The sequence below is a fragment of the Sceloporus undulatus genome, chromosome 5 (genome assembly GCF_019175285.1).
Source record: "Sceloporus undulatus isolate JIND9_A2432 ecotype Alabama chromosome 5, SceUnd_v1.1, whole genome shotgun sequence".
Lineage (NCBI taxonomy): Eukaryota > Metazoa > Chordata > Lepidosauria > Squamata > Phrynosomatidae > Sceloporus > Sceloporus undulatus.
This window is the reverse complement of record NC_056526.1, coordinates 16446649-16467514: the sequence shown is the minus strand read 5'-3', so window position 1 is coordinate 16467514 and position 20866 is coordinate 16446649. Positions and strand designations below refer to the sequence as shown.

Below are 20866 nucleotides of genomic sequence, written 5' to 3'. Positions count from 1 at the left end.
TTCATAGACCTAAGTCTACTTCCTCAGATGCTTTTGGTGCCTTATTACTCTTATTCTCTTATTATTCTTGGCTTAGGATCCTGTATGGTAGTGACATGTGAGTAGTTTGGGGTCTATCTACACTCTAGAAATAAGGCAGTTTGACACCAATTAAACCAAATGCGGTCTTCTGGATGTTGTTGGACTGCAGCTCCCATCATTCCAGCCAGCATTCCCAGGATTCCCTAGCACTGAATCCAAAGGGCAGTTAAAGCGGTCTCAAACTGGATTATCCCCGCTGTGTGTTTTTGCACCCAAGTCACAAGAGCTGCCACTCTGCAGGATGAATGCGGTTTGAGCCCGCTTTAAACCCCCGCCCTGGAGAATCCTGGAATCAGTTTGTGGTGGCCCCTGAGAAAGCCTTTCAACTGAGCTGCAAAAGAAACTGCAGAACCCCAGGAGTCCCTAGCATGGAGCCGGGGCAGTGAGAGCGGGATCAAACCGCATTAATTCTGCAGTGCAGACGGAGAAGAAGAAGCAGCAGCCTAAGGAAGAGGAGGGGAGAGGAAGGGAGGAAAATGGAGCAAAGGCCATTGGAATCTGAGACAGACAGAGAGAGAGAGAGAGAGAGAGAGAGGCTTGGAAGAGGAGGAGGACTGGAGGAGGCAGCCTCGGAGGCGTGTTCGTGGGAACGCGTTACCCAACTCGGGGCAGGGTCAGGGGCGGGAAGAGGCCTCCAGGAGCCCTAGTTTTCCTGAGTCAGGAGCAGCCAGGAAGAAGAAGAGGAAGGGGCCCAGACTCCCTTCTCCTTTGTGCAAGACTCCCTTGTTTTGCAAGGGCTCCTTTTGCAAGAATCCAGAGCCATTTGCAAGGTGGGCTTTTGCAAGGCTTGGGAGGAGGCCTCCCTGGTGCTGGGGGGGGGGGTCTTGGGTTCAGGTTAGGACCACTTGGGCGGAGGGATCCCTTGGGCCAGTCACACTCTCTCAGCCTCAGCTTCTCTCTTGACTATCTCTGCCTCTGGGGTGGGTTCTCTGGGTTTTTATTTTTTTAGGGGGGGTGATTTGGGATATTATTGTGCATCCACACTGCAGGGATTAATCCGCTTTGACAGCACTTTTAACAGCCAGGGCTCAATGGGAATGGGATCTTGCCTTGGCCTGTAACGAAAGCACGTGAAATGTTGTGTGTGTGTGTGTGTGTGTGTGTATATATATATATATATATATATATAATGTGTGTGTAGTATATATATATATAGTATGTGTGTGTATATATATATATAAGAATAATGATGTGTGTGGTGTATATATATATAAGGTTATGTGTGTGGTATATATATATAATGTATGTGTGTGTGTGTATATATATATGTATGTGTGGTGGTGTGTATATCTATATATAATGTCATGTGTGTGGTATCTCTATATAGATATACTGTCTTGTGTGTAGCTATTATCTATCAGGTGTCGGTCTCTCTGTCTGCTTGGTGTGTGGCGTCAGTCATGTATCCTCTCCAGGTCTATCTCTCATGTGTGGTTGTCTCTCTCTCTCTCTCTCTCTCTCCATTGATGTGTGTCTCTGTGTGTGTTGTGGGCTATTGTGTGTGTGTGTGTGTGTGTGTGTCTCTCGCGCTCTCCCTCTCTCTCGCCACTTTTGTGTGTGTGTCACACAGGAGTTTATCACATGGGAGGATTTTCTCTTAATTTCGAATGAAAAGAAAGTGGGGCCAGAACGCATTAACATGAATTTGCTAGTTCAGCAAATTTATGTGAATTCGAATTGCATTCAAATTGGCTTCCCATTGCCCGAAAATAGCTTGCCATTGCCCGAAATTATGTGTGGTAGTCTATCACGCAATAATGTGAAACCCCATGATTGTGTTCGGGTTGCCATTGGATTATACTTCCAATTTCCCTTGTCTGATAACGTCCCCTGTGTGTGTGTACACACACACACACACACACACACACACATATATATATAATACATATGTGTGTATGTATACACTCATCCCTCCATATTTGCAGCTTTGATTTTAGCGGCTTTGATTATTCCTGGATTTGATTAATCTGTTCTCTCTAGGAATATCTAGGCCCTGCAGCACAACTCTGAAGGACTTAGAGATGCCTAGAGGGAACACTCCACTGGGCATTTGTAACTCCTCCAGCACAGTTCTGTGGTCAATGTCTGTTGGATATTGACCACAGAGTTGCATTGGAAGACCTAGAGATTCCTCGAGAGGTGTCCTCTCAGTAAAAACATGGTGTTTTAGTTGTTTGCAGTTTTTCCAGATTCACAGGGGTCTTGTGCCCCTAACCCTAGTGAATATGGAGGGACAATTGTGTGTGTGTGTGTGTGTGTGTGTGTGTATGCATGGGTGTACAGTATATATATATATATATATATATATATATAGTGTGTGTGTATATGTACTATATATATATAACACATGTGTGTACACACACACACACATATATTACTATATGCATTATTCTCTCTCTCTCTCTATATATATATATAGAGAGAGAGAGAGAGAGAAGAAAAACTCACAAAACTAGTTCCCAGAATTCCCTAGCATTGGTCCATGCCACTTAAAGTGGTGTCAAATTGGATTATTTCTGCAGTGTGGATGCAGCCTTACAAAACACACTGCAGAAATAATCCAGTTTGAGACCACTTTTACTGCCCTGGCTCAATGTTATGGAATTCTGGGAACTGTTGTTTTAGGCTTCTCTGTCAGAGATAGCTCTGGTGCCACAATAACCAGCAGTTCCCAGGATTCCCTAGTAATGAGCTAATTAGCCTTCTCTGTCAAAATAGAAAAAAATATTGATTTTTCCAATGTATGTAAGGGACACCATTTTACTAGGCCATTGTTTTTAATGGCACTTGAGCACCTACAGATTTTGGTATCCATGGGGGTCCTGGAACCAAACCACAGCGGATACTAAGGGTCTGCTGTTGCTCAGTATGGCTGTATCCACACTACTGAAATAATCCAGTTTGATGCCACATTAACTGCCTTGGGTCAGTGCTATGGAATTTGGAGATTTGTGGTTTTGTGAGATATTTAGCTTGGCTGCCACAACAGACTACAAATCCCAGGATTCCCAGCGAAGATGAAAGGTCACTAGGGTCCAAAACACACTGCAGAAATAATCCAGTTTTGGACAGTTTTAACTGCCTTGGCTCAATGCTAGGGAATCTTGGGAACTTTAATCCATTGTGGTACCAGAGCTCTCTGACAGAGAAGGCTCAGTGTCTCAAAAAGTTCCAGTTCCCAGCATCCCCTAGCACTGAGCCAAGGCAGTTAAAGTGGTCTCAAAGTGGATTATTCCTGCATTATGGCTGCATCCACACTGCAGACATAGTCTAATTTGAAACCACATTAACTGCCATGGCTCAGTGCTATGGAATTTGCAGTTTTGTGAGATATTTAGCTTTCTCTGTCTGAGAATCCTGGTGACACTGTAAACTGCAAATCCCAGGATTCCATAGCATCAAACATTTGCTATACATAATTTTTTGTGGGTTTTTCGGGCTATGTGGCCATGTTCTAGAAGAGTTTCTTCCTGACGTTTGGCCACATAGCCTGGAAAACCCACAAAAAACTATGGATGCTCACCATGAATGCCTTCGACTTCATATTTGCTAAACACTGTGACAGTTTAAAGCGGTATCAAACTGGACTAATTCAGCAATGTGGCAGCAGACCCTGCCTAAGGCTCTTTTTGAATAAGGGAAAAAAAACCATTCAAATCTGATGTTTGATGCTTTAGTCCGAACATGGGGCTTCACTATACAATACTTGCGAGGAATATTCTAAAAAAAACGGGCGGTTCTCCCCCCCCCCCTCCAGTGATTTCATGCAATTATTTCCCCAATCCTAAATTGCTAAACATTTGCTAATGTGCGAAGTGTTTTCCTACTCCTCCAATGTTTTCCTAGTCCTCTAAGAGAAGAAATGTGCATGCTTTGAGTCGAGAACATTGCCAAACTTTATATTTTATTATCCCCTTTTGGTGCTGAAAATATAAATTTAAAGTAGGACCTATTAACCACCTTGAAACGTTCCTAGGCCAGGCAGCCGTGTACATTTATTTGCATCTTTCCGAGGTGTCTTGTGTTGTGTTGGTTATTACCATTAATAACATTAACATTAATACTCTTTTTCTGCAAAGTAGTGAATGATTGACTTCCCAAGTGCTGAAGATTCATTAATTTCCCTTTTAAATCAATTACGTTGGAGCGGCAAATGCGGTTAATCTTTTTTCCCCTAAAAAAGATGCATTTGCCGGAGAAGGGAGGGGAGAAAGACATCTTTCTCCTTTGACGTGAGTAGGATTGAGTGAATTGCATTTATTTTTATAAGCACACTTCAATCAAGTCTGACGAAATGTAAATTATTTGGCCTCTCCTCCCCACATTCCCCAGTTCCTTCTGGAGCTGCACTCTCCCAGCAGTTGGATTTTTGAGGAGCTGATGAGAGATTTAAAAAAGTTTTACTACTTGTGCAAGGCTGTTTCTTGGTGACTTTCGAAGTGGTGTATTTGCAGATAAGAACAGCAACTTTGTCTATGGTGTGCTGCAAAGTCATTTAGTTCTCAATGGGAATGCTCTGGTTTATGGCCAGCGTTGGACTTCAACTCCGGAAACCAGGGTTTGAACGTCGGACTTCGACTCTGGAAACCAGGGTTTGATTCCTATCTCTGCTATGAAACCCATTGGATTCACTTTTGGCAAGTCAAACACTCTCAGCCTCAGGGGAAGGCAATTGTAAACCTCCTATAAACAAACAAGCTTCATTTATATATTGCTTCATACCGCCTAAGCAGTGTCTGAGCGGTTTACAACTGTAAGCTAATTTGCCCCCAACAATCTGCGTACTCATTTTAGCGACCTTGGAAGGATGCAAGCCTGAGTCAAGCTTGAGTCCTTTTATTGGTCTTGAACTCGCAACCTTATGGTTTTGAGTGAGTGGCTGCAGTACAGGCATTTAATCCCTGCGCCACCAGAACTCCTATGAAGAAATCTTGCCAAGCAAACCCCATGGTATGGCCTTAGGGTCACCATAAACTGGAATAACTATAGGAGCTGAGCCAGTGTGGTATAATAGTTTGAACATTGGACTCCAACTCTGGAGACCAGGGTTTGATCTCCTACTTGGCCACAGAAACCCTCTTGGTGACCTTGAGTGAGTCACACACTCTCAGCCTGAGAAAGCCCTGTAATAGGTTTGCCTTAGGATTGCCGTAGGTCAGAAGCGATTGAAGGCACACAACAACAACAGTATCTGGGACAAAAACTTCAAAATGTGGGCCTCTATGGGTTAAAAATAACAATTCAAATTTTGGTGATCTCTAGCACTAACCCAAAATCTACTCTGTAATGCTTCCCACCACCTCTGAGCAAAAGGGAAAGGTGCTAGAAGGGTGACCAGATGTCCTCCTTTCCCAGGATAGGTCCTACATTTCAACCTTCTATCCAGGAGAAAACGTCCTCTGTTTTGGGCATGACTAAGTAACAAGTATGTACAGTGGACCCTTGTTATACGCTGGGGTTTGGTTCCAAGATCCCTCGTGTATAACAAAATCCATGTATTCTCAAGTCCCATTAAATATAATGGCATAGCAAAATAGTGTCCCTTATAAAAATGGAAAATCAAGGTTGAAATTTATACTTTTTTTGGAACCTTGGATGCTTGAACCTGTGTATAAAAAATCCATGTATAAGAAGGGCTGACTAAATTCATATGAGTTTTTTTAGCTTTTATTTTGGAATACCCTACATTTTTCTCGAATGTCCTACATTTTGTGGTGCCTTGTCCTCCTTGATGGTTATCATATCTGGTCACCTAGGTGCAAGGCTCTGTCCAAGGACATCTGTTGGGCCCAAACAGACAGGCCAAAATAAAGCTGCTTTAGGTGACTTTGCAAGTATGCTATTTAATTTGACACACACATCTTAAGAGGCCAGAAGCTGCACCAGCACCTTGGGACTGGAGTGTGGCTTTGACGCAGCTTCCAGCCTCTTAGGACATATGCATGGTTTAAACAGCATACCTCCAAAGTGACCTGAAGCAGCTTTATTTTGGCCTGTGTTCAGGCCCTTTAGGACTTCAGCTCTTAGAATCCCCAGCTAGAATGGCCAGATTTTTTGCAAGGATAGGACTCTGGCACTTTTAGCCTAAAGAAAAACTTTTGAGTGACAGAATTCTGGAAGTTGTAATTCAAACAGTAACTTTCACAAGCTCTTTATTTCCTAAGCTTTTCTCAATGTTTTTTGAGCAGATGGATTTCAAAAGTTTGTAAAGGTGATCAGCTTGCTAAGTTGCTGCCTCTGAATACATTCTGCCCTCCGTAGCCACAGATTTTTATCTACAGATTCAAGCAACCACAGCTTGAAAATATTTTTAAAAATACAATTTCCAAAAAGCAACCCTTGATTTTGCTATTTTATATTAGGGACACCATTTTATTATACCATTGTATTTAATGGGACTTGAGCATCCACAGATTTTGATATCCATGGGGGTCCTGCAAGCAAACCCCAGCGCATACCAAAGACCCACTATTGTTCACTGTGGCTGCATCCACACTGCAGAAATAATCCAGTTTGACACCACATTAAATGCCATGGCTCAGTGTTATGGAATTGCGAGAATTGTAGTTTTGTGATACATTTAGCCACCTCGAGAGCTCTGGTGCCACAACAAACTACAGTTCTCAGAATTCAATAGCATTGAGCCATGACAGTTAAAGCAATGTCAGATTGGATTATTTCTGCATTGCGGGTGTAGCCTTGGTGGCTAAAAAGTGAAAATGGATATGAAACAATGCAACCTGTGCTGTGTGGCCATTTTGTTTGAAATGAGCACAGGCAAGGCCAATGGTAGGTGGCTTGTAGGGAATATATAGTGTAGGTTAGTGTAGTGTGGATGCACTTCATGTATCTGAGAAAGTAAACCAAGTGTACTAAAGTTTATGCTACAACCTCTTTGGCACAGTTAATGTCAAAGGTGCAGCAAGATCCCTTTGCACTGCAAAATTAAGTGAGAGTGACTTGGGCAATTAGGCTTGCAGTGCTTATCTCCCAACTTCATTTATTGTTTTCCTTCTTTGATATCTTAGGTGCACATCTTTTACCCTGCACAAGAAGAGATTTCCACACCGCTCCTGGGGATTAGTTTGGTTGTCTCAAAGTTCAGGCTTTTTTGTTCTCTGAAAATAGTGGTGCAACCTGTTTGGCCTGTGAAGAAATCTCTTCTGAGTTTTGATTATAGAAGGGCCACACCTTTTTGTACCTATGCTCTGGTTACTGATCTCTTTGATTCCAAAGTTTCACCTTTTATACACAGAAAATGGAAAAAGAGGTTCAGGAAAGTCTATGCTATTTGGTATATTAAGTCACTATAGATGATCAGAATTTCCATGCAGGCAAGAGAGAAGACTGGTGTAGAGGTATATCAGGTTGCCTTCACTGGACCTAGCATAAAAATGAATCGCTCCATCTCTCCTCTGTCACTTTTTGGCAAGTTACTACAGGATGAGTCTTCCTTTTCTGGGATTCCAAAATCCAAAATGCTCCAAAATCCCAAACTCTTTTTATGTGTGGCTGAGATAGTGATAGCTATGCTTTCTGACAGTTCAGTGTACACAAACTTTGTTTCATGCACAAAATTATTAAAAATGGTGTCCATAAAATTACCTTTAGGCCATGTGTATATATGTATATGTATGTACATGTATATGAAATACAGTGCTCCCTCGGGTTACGAAATTAATTCGTTCCGCGGCCGCTTTCGTAACCCGAAAAGCCTTCGTAAGCCGAAATGCCATAGGCGCTAATGGGGAAAAGCCGCGATTCCGTGTGAAATAGCGCCGAAAGCACCAAAAAATTTTTCGTAACCCGAAAAAACATTCGTAACCCGGAACAATTATTTCCTATGGGATTTTTTCGTATCCCGGAAATTTCGTAACCTGGGTATTTCGTATCCCGAGGTACCACTGTATAAATGAATTACATGTTTAGACTTGGGTCCCATCTCCGAGATACATTATGCATATGCAAATTTTTCCAGAATCCAAAATTCTGGTTCCAAGCATTTCAGATAAATTTTTACAGATTAGTAACTTTTCTGGCCTTCTTTGCAAGACTAGTATAATTTTAAAATTAATTTTATCTATTGAAAATATTTCAGGCTATGTTATAACTGCCGAATCCTCCTAAGGCACCAAGCATTGTAAAGAGATGACAGTAAAAATCAGTAAAAACCACAACTTCAGGTAAAACTAGCAACCCATGAATATAGTTCAGGAAAAGGCAGAGAGAATATGTGAATCTGAGTTTTCCAAAAGGCCTGCAAAACACGGCTGACACACCCATGGGAGAAGCCCATTCCAGTAGTATGTTGTGCAACATATTGTATAACAGCAAAATATCCCACTCAGATATTTTCCTGTTAATACTACAGGTTGGATTTTCCTCATCCAAAGTGCTTGGAACTAGGAGTATTTGGGGTTCTAGGCTTTTTTTCTTTTTTTTTTTTTTTGGATTGTCAAATATCTGTATTTTCATATATCTATGTAATGAGATATCCAGCTCTAAACACAAAATTCATTTATGTTTCATGTACACCTTATACACATAGCCTGAAGATAATTTTATGCCACATTTTAAAACTATTTGGGGCATGAAACAAAGTTTGTGTACATTGAACCATCAGAAAGCAAAGGCATCACTATCTCAGCCACCCATGAACAAAGTTTTGGAATGCTGGAAAAGGGAGACTCAATGTGTAGCAATAGTAAAAATAATACAAAATTAAACAATATATAAATATTTATCAAATATGCATTATGTAAAGCACTTATCCAATTCTTCAGTGAAAATGGCTCTTAGAGAGCTCTTACAAAAACAAGTGGCATGGCAGTCTCTGACCTTAGGTCTAAATTTAATCAGGGAATAAGGATGGGGGGAGTGCTTCATGGTTTGCAAAATACAGCCCAGGGCTTTAAATTTTATGGAACTCTGGGGTTTACAATTTAGGGAGATTAATTTACAATTCTCAGTCAGAGAGTTATAGTGCCTCCTTGTTATTATATGTCTTCAAATCACTTGCGATTCACGGTGGTGAACATGTTGTTCTGAGAGTGTGTAATTTACCCAAGGTTACCCAGTGGGTTTCTATGGCTGAATAGGGAATCATAGGTGGGTTACAAACCGCCAGAAAGTACGCGCAGAGTGCGTACGAGGGTTAGGAAGGGGCGGTGCTTCTGCACCCCCCTAACCCTAGTACGTGCTCCGCACGCACAAAATGGCTGCGGCCATTCCACACGGCCACCGCCATTTTGACGTCTTGGACGCATATCGTCCAGACGTGTCACGGCGGAAGTGACGCCGGAAAGCGCACCTTGCGCTTTGCGGCACCACTTCCGCAAGTGGTGGCGGCAGGAGACCACCGCAACCTGGCGGTTTGTAACCCGCCATAGGGCCCGAACAGACAGGCCAAAATAAATCTGCTTTGGGCCACTTTGGAGGTATGCTGTTTAAATGATGCATGTGTCCTAAGAGGCTGGAAGTCACATCAAAGCCGTGCTCCAGTCCTAAGGACTAGAGCACAGCTTTGGCTTGGCTTCTGGCCGCTTAGGACACATGCATCATTTAAACAGCATACCTCCAAAGTAGCCCAAAGCACCTTTATTTTAGCCTGTCTGTTTGGGCCCATGCTCTGGTCTCCAGGATCATAGTCCAATGCTCAAACCACTACACCATGCCTCACCTTACAACAAATCCTAGGATCCCATAAGATGCTGCCATGGCCGTTAAACTGGAATAATAGTGCTATAATAATGTACAGTTGGCCCTCCACATTTGTGGCTTTTACTGTTGCGGATTTGATTATTCACGGATTTGAATAATGTGCTCTCTCTAGGAATCTCTAGGTCTTCCAGCACAACTCTATGGGCAACTTTTCCTGGAGGACTTGGAGATTTCTAAAGAGAATTGTAGGTCCTCCAGCACAATTACGTGGTCAGATCTTGACCAAAGAGTTGTGCCGGAGGACCTAGAAATTCCTAGAGAGGTGTTCTCTTGTGTAAAAAAGAAAGTACCGTATTTTCCGGCATATAAGATGACCGGGCGTATAAGACGACCCCCAACTTTTATTATGAAAAAATAGAGTTTAAGATGTACTCACTGTACAAGGCGACCCCTATTCCTTGGAAGCTGGCAGCTGGCCGTGCATGCACGTGCCGGCTTCTCATGCCTCCGGAGGCCTGGGGATCCGGCAGCCCAGAGAGCGCACGTGCCGGCTTCTAAAGGGCTTCAGAGTCCCCTTAGAAGCCGGTGCGGGGCTGCCGGCTCCTCAGGCCTCCGGAGGCCTGAGAAGCTGGCGGCCCAGAGCGCGCACCCGGCGTACAAGACGGCCCCCGACTTTTGACCCAATTTTAGAGGGTCAAAAAGTTGTCTTGTAAAACACGGTAGTTTTTTTTTATTTGCAGTTTTCCCACTTTCATGGGGGTCCTGCATAGCTAATGTGGAGGGCCCACTGTAGTGTGAAAAGGGCCCCGCGTTTTTTGCTGAATGGCTCTCACGGTTGCACATTTTCTTTTTTCCCCCCCTCTTCCTTCCTTCCTTTTTTTTTCTTTTTTCCTTTCTTTTGTTGACACGTGAAGTGACAGCACCCAGTGATTTGTATTGCCCCAGCTTGTCCCACCACAATATGAGAGGTGACAAAAGCCAAGCTTATTGAAGGCTGCTGTTTCAAGGCAACCAGAACATATAGAAGTACAGTAGTTAGGTTTTGGGTAGTTGTGTTTCAATCTTTGCAACCCAATGTATCAGAATGGCAATAAAGTTGGACTTACCTGCAGCATATCAGAATGTAGGACACACACATTACCTGTTGGAGAGTCCTGGTGGCACAGTGGTGCAGTCACTCAGTCACAAATCACAAGGTTGTGAGTTCAATTCCAGCCAGGGGCTCAGGGTCAACTCAGCCTGGCATCCTTCCGCGGTTGCTAAAATGAGTACCCAGCTTATTGGGGGCAATTAGGTTACACATTATAAACCACTTAGGGAGTGCTTGAGTGCACTGATAAGTGGTATAGAAATGTACTTGCTATTGCTGTTCGGTAGCATGGGGTAGTGGTTTGAGCATTGGGTTATGACTGGAGAGCATGATTTGAATTCTGCTGGGTGACCTTGGGCAAGTCACATGCTCTGAGGCTGGCAATGGCAAACCCCGTCTGAACAAATTTGCCAAGAAAACCCTTTGATATGGTCTCCATAAGTCTGAAATGTCTTGAATGCACACAACAGCAACAAAGCTGTGCTAAAAGATAACAGCTGGGATTTCTCCATTCCTTAGTTGCAGAGAGGTCCCACTCTTTATACCTGGCAACATGAGAGTGAGAGGGCAGAAGATGGAGCATTCAATAATATCAGTCACCATTGCCAACAATAATAACAACATCAGAACTGAAGACAAAATAAGGACAAGATTAGGAAATATTGAGAGTTTTGGTGTCTCTGAGCAAAAAACAAAACAATTGTGGTTCCAGGGTGACAGGTGCTCTGCGAGCAATTCCAAGTGGACTGACAAAACAACAGTATGAAATCGATATGGATCGGATCACAATAGCACAATTACAAAAACAAACAAATGACACTACAGTACTTGGAACATGCTGCATTATCTCATAATACCTCACTGATTCTTTGATAGAATCTGAATCACTGATGATCCAAAACTCCACTAAGATGATAGACTTTGAAACTGAGATATAGTACAAATAAAAATCTTGTAGGCCTTAGGAGAATTATCATGTTACATGTTGGCCACTTAGTGTTTTATAACATTTCTGCTCTCCTTGTCTGTCTCAGGTCTCCAGCAGATCACCAGCCAAAATGTTGGATCTTACTGAATTAGTGAATATCGATGTGACTGTGGCGTTTGTTTGGTATGCAGTCCTTCTTATTGTAAAAATGATGCTGATGAGTGCCTTAACAGGAATGTTCAGAAGAAAGAAAAAGGTGAGAAGTGACAAAAAATTGTTTGGAGATGGAATTCCCAGTTGTGGTTTCAGAGACCTGAGCTAGAAAATTGCCTGTCATTGCGACAGGAGGGAAAAAAGCAGTCTAAAACCAGAGCTTAGAAAAGTTTGTTTTGTTACACTGCAGCTCCCAGAATGCTCTGTTGGCTGTGCTGTCTGGGGGATTCTGGGAGCTTGTAGTCTGGAAATGAACTTAGCTAAGTGCTGCATGAAACTTGTTTTCCAGGTTAGAACAGGACAACAGTATTGGCTCTTGGTAGCCCTGTGGCATACTTCTGGAAGGTGCATGCAGTGCTTTGTGGTGAGACTGTCTGTACTGGCCATGGGCTAGAGATAGGCCTTAACATCTGTCTGATTCTCTTCTGATTCTCTGGCTGCCAGCTTCAGGCTTAGCAGGAAAATGGCAGAGGTTGCAGGACTTAAATCTGAGAAGATGTGCACAGTATTGCACTGTTAATAATAGATACTGATTCTCTAGTCCCACCACCAGCACAGGCTTACTTGGTGAGGACACAAGAGAAAGAGGCTTCCCAGTGGCTTTTCCTACCCTCTGGAACTGTCTTCCACAGGAAGCTAGGCTGGCCCCCTCCCTACTGTTCTTTTGATGGCAGGCAAAGATATTTTTGTTCAAACAGACTTTTAATATGTAATAACTCTCAGGGAAGATTCTTTTTGGGGTGCCTGCTATGTTTATGCTTTAAATTTTGTATTTTTAAAATGTAATTTTATACTGTTTAAGTGAAATTATTTAAATTGTTTTAAAAATTGAATTGGTAAGTTTTTAACCAATTTTTATCTATAATAATTTTTATTCCCTGAAAATCATTTAAAGGGTTCCTCCAAGGTTGAGAACAAGTTGGGAAACCACTGACATTGTTACTACACTTCTTTGCTTTGTTGAATCTGGGAGCCTACTTGAGAATTGTTGAGAAAGTTTAGCCAAGTGACACTGCTCTTTTGGAGCTTCTTCTGCAGAGCCTGTTCAACAAGGGCCCAAAATGGGTGGGCCAAAAGTACCGCCTTTGGGCCGATCTGGGGGCATGGTGTTCAGATGATCCTGTGGATCAGGCAAAAAGTGCACTGCAGCCGCCTAAGGCGGCCCAAACCCAACCTCAAAAAGAGCACAAAAATGTGCTCTTTGCTAGTGTTCTGTTGTAGATGGTGGTGGTGGCCGGCCTCGGGACCACAGCATCTCATCATTGCAGTCCTGTGCCATTTAGGTCGCACTTGTGGTTGGAGCAGCCAGAGGCCGCTACCAGCCACCCGTCTGCTTGAGGGCAAGGTGCTATTTCACCATGGTGCTATTTCACATTATCATGCCTTTTGTTCTGTGTACTCTTGTCTTGATAGGCATTTGCTAACCCCGAAGATACAGCTTTAGTTGCTAAAGGAGAGAGTGCAAAAAAGTTCTTGAGGACTGACCCAGATGTGGAGCGTGTGCGCAGGTAATTAAGGGGATTCCCAGGGCAATTAGATTATCTTTAATCCTCATGCACCAAGATAGGACATTTTAATTCCACCAACTCATGTTTGTTGTAGATCTATGTAAACTAGATCTATGATGTAGGTGCATTGTAACTTGTACAGTTGTAGATAATGGCTAGAATCATATAGTGGTAAGCAGCTGATACAGTGGACCATGACATGATTGTTTTGACACACTCAATGCTCATCTTGGAAGCAGCAATAGAAATGGGAGAAGGAGGTGGCTGGCTTTGAGATGGTCCTCACAGACAAGACACTGTTGGAGGAATGACTTGAAAAATCAACTGTGCTGTGGCAGGTCAGGCACTGGTAAACCCTTCCTTAGTGCTTTGGCTTTGTCGCAGTGTGGCTAGGTTTTCAAAATAGCAGTAAGGGACAGTCAGAATTCATGTCATGCTGGGTTGACACTCAGGAAGCAGCTGTTAACAAGTTTGTGCTCTGCCTAAATAGCAAATGAAAGTATTGATTTCATTTAACTTACCCATATATTTCTCTGCAAAACTGACATATTGTCACATTCATAAATTACAAGATGCATACAATTCTGTACACACATTTCAAAATATTTTTGGGGGCATCTTGTTCAGTCTATATGAAAAGGAAAGCTTTCCAGCCCTCAAATAGGGGACACCTGCTAGTCCAATAATGGACAAGCTTTCTGGCCCACAAATAAGGGACATCCCTTATAATAAGGGAACCGTACTACGAGGATACTCTTAAATCCAGGGATTCAGGCGTTATTTTGGAGCCAACAACCTCCTCCTCTCATCACTGACTTTTTAAAAACTGTGGTTGCTGCCTTCTTCTCATTGTCCCACATGAGGAGAGATCTCTGCAATTATCTCAGATTTTATCCATAAGCTGTGTGCATTTTTTTTTTTAAAAAAACAGCTGGGATAAAAAAATGTCAAACAAATCTATTACTTTTTATCATTGCAGTGTACTTTTGTTCCAACCTGAAAGTGGTGGGGGCAGGCTTTAGGGGCAAGTCACACACTCAGCCTGAGACGAAGGCAAGGGCAAACTCCCTCTGAACAAATTCTGGCAAGAAACCCCCTGTGATAGGCCTTAGGGTCACCATAGGTAAGAAAGGACTTGAAGGGACACAGTGACAAAACAAAATAGGAAAGTATCTCCCCATAGCTATACAGTACATGCCATAAAATAGGAAGGACTGCAAGAACCAGACCGTATATTATGTACAAGGCCTTTATATGAAGCCAAACCTTCTGGAAATGTGTTTTGGGATAGATATGACTACCTTACATTAATATATACAGTGGTGCCTCGGGTTACGAAATTAATTCGTTCCGCCATTCCTTTCGTAACCCGAAAATTTCATAACCCGAAACACTTTTCCGTTAGCACTTTTCCGTTGCAGCATTTGAATTTCGCGCCGAAATGAATTTCGTAACCCAAAAAATATTTCGTAACCCGAAACAGTTTTTGCCAATCCAACTTTTTCGTATCCCGGAAATTTCGTAACCCGATCATTTCGTATCCCGAGGCACCACTGTATGCCTAGGCCTATGTTTGATCAGTTGATCACAATAAATCTACTACTGCAGGCTGTTCAGTAATCTTGGGGCGGTTGAGGAAAAGGTCCTCTGGGTGGTTGCAGCCAGCCTAGTTTTTATAGGCTGCAATAAATTCCTCCCAGAGGACCTGAGTGTTATAATCAAATAGTGTTAAAATGAATGAATGATTTAGACATCAACAACTTGCATCATCATAAACTTAGCTGTTGGAATTGTACAGCCCTTCAGGTGTTGCTGAACTGCAGCTCCCAAGATACCTTACCTTTGTCTATGCTGGCCAGGGCTGAGGGATGTTGCAGTTGAACATCATCTGGTGGTCTACTCAATTCCTACTCATGTCCTTAAGTTGTATTGGTATGCTTTGTGCAGATATATGCTAAGTCTCAGATATGTACAGATTTGTAGAAAGATGAATGATTTGGCTATGGGTTTGCTTTATGTGGCACTTTATGCTGTCATACTGTGAACACATTCTTTCTTATTTTCCAGAATCCACCTCAACGACCTTGAGAACATTGTTCCATTTCTTTTCATTGGATTCTTCTACTCTTTCAGTGGTGTTTCCCTCTCCACTGCCTTGCTGCACTACAGAATATTCTTTGGTTCTAGAGTTTTCCACACCATTGCCTACCTTATACCCCTTCCCCAACCCTGCAGGGCTTTGTCTTGGTTTGCAGGGTACTTAGTTACCTTTTCAATGGTGTATAAGCTTGTGATGGTGGGTCTGAGCACATAATAAGAAAGAAAACCTCCACTCATGGTCTAATCACTGTGGGTTTCAAAGTTTCTGCCTTTGAGAGAACCTTTTTTATAGATTAATTTTCCAGATCTGCCAAAGGTATGCTAAGCATTGTAGGACATGTTCTAGAGCTGTGGCCCTCAACAATAGATCTCCAGATGTTGTTGGACTTCTGTTCCCAGAAACCCCCACCAGATGCACCAGCTCAGTGCTAGGCAGCCATTTTGAACCTCACTGTCACTCATTTGAAATGAGAGTATGGCCCAGAACATTTCTGATACTGTCCTGCAGGAGCATGTTCCATGGAAAATTGGATAACGGTAAGCAAATGGCCTTTCAAGAGAATATGTCCACTGCTACTGCCTTATTTACCACTGTAAACAACACACATCTTGCATGCAGAAGTTCCCAATTTGATCCCTGACATCTCCAGAAAAAACAAAAGGGGTGGGAGGAGAAGATCATACAGCAGGTATTGGCAGAAACATCTGGCTAAGACCAGGGGGACCCATTGCTAGCCAAAGCAAATGAAACTGGTCTGTGGTAGCCAATGGTGAAATCAGTATAAAGCAGCTACATATGTTCAAGTAATCCCCTGATAAGGTTCTAAGGATCCAGGTTTGCCAGAACTTTGTTTAAAGCTAGTGCTTTATTAGATTCTTCAAATATATTTCTCTCTTGCCTACCCTCTTTCATCAATAAAAATCACCCATTTCTTTAGCTGTTTTTGTTTCAGAAAGGTTACTTTTTAGACTAAAATATTTTGCATCTTTCAGGCAACATAGCTGTGTTGAGATACTTCTTTAAACTAACACTTAGTCCTGACACCTGTGGGTACTCCCAGCTTACGTAGATGCATTGAATTCATTACTGAATGGTGACTTAATGTTTATATAAATCTTATAGATTCAATATGTCTGCTCTAGTTGGGATTACCAGCGGATTCAAGAGTTAGCAACTTTACAGAAAGGTAGCTTTATACTGAGATATCTTCTAACTCAGAAGGTAATTTAGGGGCTAAACAGACTGGCATTTGAGTCCAGCCTTAGGGCAAAGTGGGGGCGTGGCATCCATACACCGCATGTCCCAACGCTGCCCTGATGCCGTCAGTTCAAGTGCCCAACCACATGCCAGGGGTGTCATGGTGTTCCTTTGGCGCAGTGTTTAGACATGCTGCACCAAAGGAGCACTGAAAACTTGCCGCCGCGGTGACAATGGTGCCTTTTTGCCAGTGCTAAAAGGAGTGGAATTTTGCCATTCTTTTTAGCACCGGCAAAGCGCCAGATTGGGGCTGTGATGTGTGATTGGCACGGCCCTGATCCAGCGCTGAAAGGGATGGTGCGGAGCCGCTTCTTTGGGGCGATCTGTAGACCCCCATTGTATTGTTGAGACCTGTCTTCCCCAACCTGGAACCCTCCAGTGGTTTTGGACTATACATCCCTGACCATTGGTCATACTAGCTGGGACTAATCGGAAGTTCTACTCCAGAACATCTTACAGCCATCAAATCTTCTACCTCTAATCCACACCAGTTGGTAGTGACTCCATGGTTCCCCTGATAGCAGACTTTTTTAGCCCTTGCTGGAGATACCAGGGATTTAAATTTGGACTTTTTGTAATCCCAGTATGCTCTGTAACTGAGCTATAATCTCCTCAAAACCAGTCTTTGTTCAGAGCAGCTACGATTTTTCATTTCATTGCTCTTTTCACCTCCTGTATGACTGCTGCTTTGATTTACCTGTTTTGTGTGTGTTCAGTTTCCACATTTAAGATTTTTTGGCATTATTGGCTAGGATGTCTAGAGAAACATTATAAGGTAATCCAATGTATTTTCAATGGCAATTTACTGGGAGCAAACAATGAATTGGGCCTGGGTTGTATTATAAATGTTAACTGTGTTCTAATCTGCCCAGCAGAAATAATGCAGTTTGACACTGCTTTAACTGCCATGGATCGGTGCTATGGGATTCTCAGATCTGTTATTTTGTGAGATATTTAGCCTCCTCAATCAGAGAGCTCTCGTGTCACAACAAACTACAAATTCCAGGATTCCATAGAACGGGTCCATGACAATTAAGATGGTGTCAAACTGCATTATTTCTGCAGTGCAGATCAGACCTGTAACTCCCATCAGTCCCAGCTAGTATTGCCAAGGAATGATGGGATTTGCAGTCCTGGAGCATCTGGTGGGCTGCATGTTCCCCATCTCTATACTAAGAGATGGGCTTCACTTTTGTGATCTTTCTTGTGACCTTTTAAATGGTTGCAACATTTGGAACAAAATTGAGGACTAGGTGGATTCTTAGTATGATGGATCAAGATACTGTAGTTCTCAAGTGTGATCATGTAGCTGACTTTTCCAAGTGGTAGGTGACTACATTTTTGAGAATTGTTGGTTTTGTATTTTCCACACTAGGTTAAAAAATGCCTCACTGGTAGCTACATGATAGTGTCAACTCACCCACATGCTAGAGTAGTCCAGAAAACCCCAACATTGTGGAAAGGAGACCCCTCTCAATCCAAGAGGCAGCCCTACAGCAAATAACGGTGGAATATGCATTTTCTCTCTTATTCTGGTGTAGAGAAAGTCCAAAATCTTTATAACAAATGGACATAGATCCAATTGCTTGGCATAGCTACATTAGGTTCACTAAACCAATGGTAAATCAAATCTAATTTATTTCATGGACTCATTGGGTCTACTGAAGTTGCGATCAGCCTCTAGATTTAGGCCATGATAACAAGCATAATACACGAGAAACAAATGCTGATAGTATAGTGTGATTAAGCCCTCCCTGAGATGTTGGTATTTTTAGGAGTGGCCACTGTTGGATGTACTGTATTCTTGATTCCAGACCTGTGGCCCTCTCTTCACCTCACACATTCACCTGAGCCCACTAATAAAGTTCAAAATCCATGTTGTTTGAACATGAAATCCCCAGAATTGTTGAGCAGATGCAGTCAAATCCATTGTGTTAATTGTTACCTGGGTAGATGTGCCCTTTGAGGTGACTGCAGAAAGCCACTCAGAGGTTAGTAGAATGAGTTTTCAGAAAAAATGTAAGAGTCTGTTTTATATTCCTTAGCTTTGCAGGTGTTTAGGATGAATTTAGGCTGGCTCTTAGTCCAGTTTCTAGTAGTTTTGGGTATTGGGAGCAACATTTTCTAATTACTGTTGAAGAAACAAAATGTTTTTCTTTTGCCTTCACATATAGCCTAACCTCGGTATGATTGGAGTCACTTGTACAAGTTTTTAAAGACTTTTAATGTGCAACAAATCAACAACTGTTTATTGATGGCATGTATGTATGGTAATTTTCTACAGATGCTATTTTGGGATATCTCTTTTTGAAGCCTATGTAATAAACACAAGAGCAAAAAGAAAAAAAAGTGTTTGAATTTTTTGGGCTATTTTGCCCCTCCTTTCCCCTTTCTGTTACGGCAGTCAGCAAATAGGGTGTCACAATGAATCAGAGATTCAAATCATGGAATTCTTTGAAGAATATTTACCTTAATAATAAGGTATCTCAGGCAACGCCAAGCCTTGTTGTAAAGGAGACTTTGATGCAAATAGGTGTTTGTAACCAAGTGCTGGAATAAACACAGGGAACAAAAAATTTTCTTGGTCTAATATAGCTCTTCTTTTTTCTTTTAAAAAAATGTTTAGTGTGCCTTTTATCACAGGTTAAGAAGTTTAGCCTTTGGAACAATTTTCTTTTTTTATAAAGTAGAACTGGTGTACTGGTTTGAGCTTTGGATTATAGCCCTGGAGACCAGAGTTCGATTCCTCATTCAGCAATGGAAACCCACTGGGTGACTGTGGGCAAGTCGTACTCTCAGCCCCAGAAAAACTTGTGGTAAGTGCACCTTGGGGTCACCATAAGTCAGAAACAACATGAAGACACATCACCACCACCACAATAACAGAACTGGCATTAGGCCTTTGTTATTCAGATCTCACAGCTGTCCAGATTTGATATGTATCCAAAACAGCTCTTCCAGAGGTTTTTACAATTAACGTTTATCCTATAATTATCTACCAAATTAATCAGAGTAAAATATATGTATATTTTCCATTGGTTGCAGAATGGCCAATTAAGCATTCAGGATTATGATTTCTGGCCATATGGCTCTGCTTTATACTGTGGCCTTCATAGTCCACTATCCTCTCTTCTAGGTGTCCTTTTTGTCTTGTACTGAAGGCACTTTATTCCTGTTTATCAGCTGGGCAAAAGCTGGGGATCTCTCAGTGCCAGGACGTTCCTAGGCAAATGCAGTTCTGCTTATCTCAGTTTCTAGCCATTCCAGCTTTTTTACCTTGGAGGGACCCTGGAAATAATTTTTGGATCTCAGGGGATCTCTGCATAACAATTATTATATCTACAGTTTAAATCCCCCCTCCCCCATCATGATCTCTTGCATAATTCTAGGTTTCCAGGGAACCCTGGTTGAGAAACATCTGTTAATTACTTGGCCATCTTTTCACACCAGGGACTCGCTTTTAACCCAACCAGCAGATTAGAGTTTATTTCCGTTTAAAAAAAATCTGTACTGTACATCGATTGTTCTTTTTTCTTCCCATTTCCTCTTTTCTCCCACCCAACAAAAACTTTGACTTTTCCTCTTAGTTTAACTTAGGTCCAAAACACACTGCATAAATAATCCAGTTTGAGACCGGTTTAACTGCTCTGGCTCAATGCTAGAGAATTCTGGCAATTGTAGTTTTGTGAGACATTGAGCCTTCTCTGTCAGAGAGCGCTGGTACCACAATAAACTATAATTCCCAGGATTCCCTAGCACTGCTCCAGGGCAGTTAAAACAGTCTCAAACTGGATTATTTCTGCAGTGTGTTTTGGACCTGTGGCCCCATACAGATTGCCAAAATAAAGCTACTTTGGATCACTTTGGAGGTATGCTGTTTAAATGATGCATGCGTCCTAAGAATCCGGAAGCTGCGCCAAAGCTGTGCTCCAGTCTTAGGACTGGATGGTGCCTTTGGTGTGGCTTCCAGACTCTTAGGATGCATGCATCATTTAAACAGCATACCTCTAAAGTGACCCGAATCAGCT

At 42.3% G+C, this 20866-nt stretch overlaps 1 protein-coding gene across 1 annotated transcript; it reads left to right on the top strand.

Annotated features, from left to right (window-relative positions):
• The first annotated feature begins 689 nt into the window (after nucleotides 1-689).
• On the top strand, nucleotides 690-19187 carry MGST1 (microsomal glutathione S-transferase 1). The gene is made up of 4 exons (XM_042469082.1): nucleotides 690-851; nucleotides 11866-12015; nucleotides 13386-13480; nucleotides 15548-19187. Exons 2-4 carry the CDS (start codon nucleotides 11890-11892, stop codon nucleotides 15792-15794), a joined length of 468 nt encoding a protein of 155 aa, XP_042325016.1. The 5' UTR covers nucleotides 690-851; nucleotides 11866-11889; the 3' UTR covers nucleotides 15795-19187.
• The last annotated feature ends 1679 nt before the right edge of the window (nucleotides 19188-20866 follow it).

Excerpts from the sequence above, each read along its gene's own strand:
- MGST1 (XM_042469082.1), top strand. The coding sequence starts at position 11,890 with ATGTTGGATCTTACTGAATTAGTGAATATCGATGTGACTGTGGCGTTT. Across the intron at positions 12,016-13,385 it reads TGTTCAGAAGAAAGAAAAAG|GCATTTGCTAACCCCGAAGA; the intron begins GTGAGAAGTGAC and ends TTGTCTTGATAG. Across the intron at positions 13,481-15,547 it reads GATGTGGAGCGTGTGCGCAG|AATCCACCTCAACGACCTTG; the intron begins GTAATTAAGGGG and ends CTTATTTTCCAG.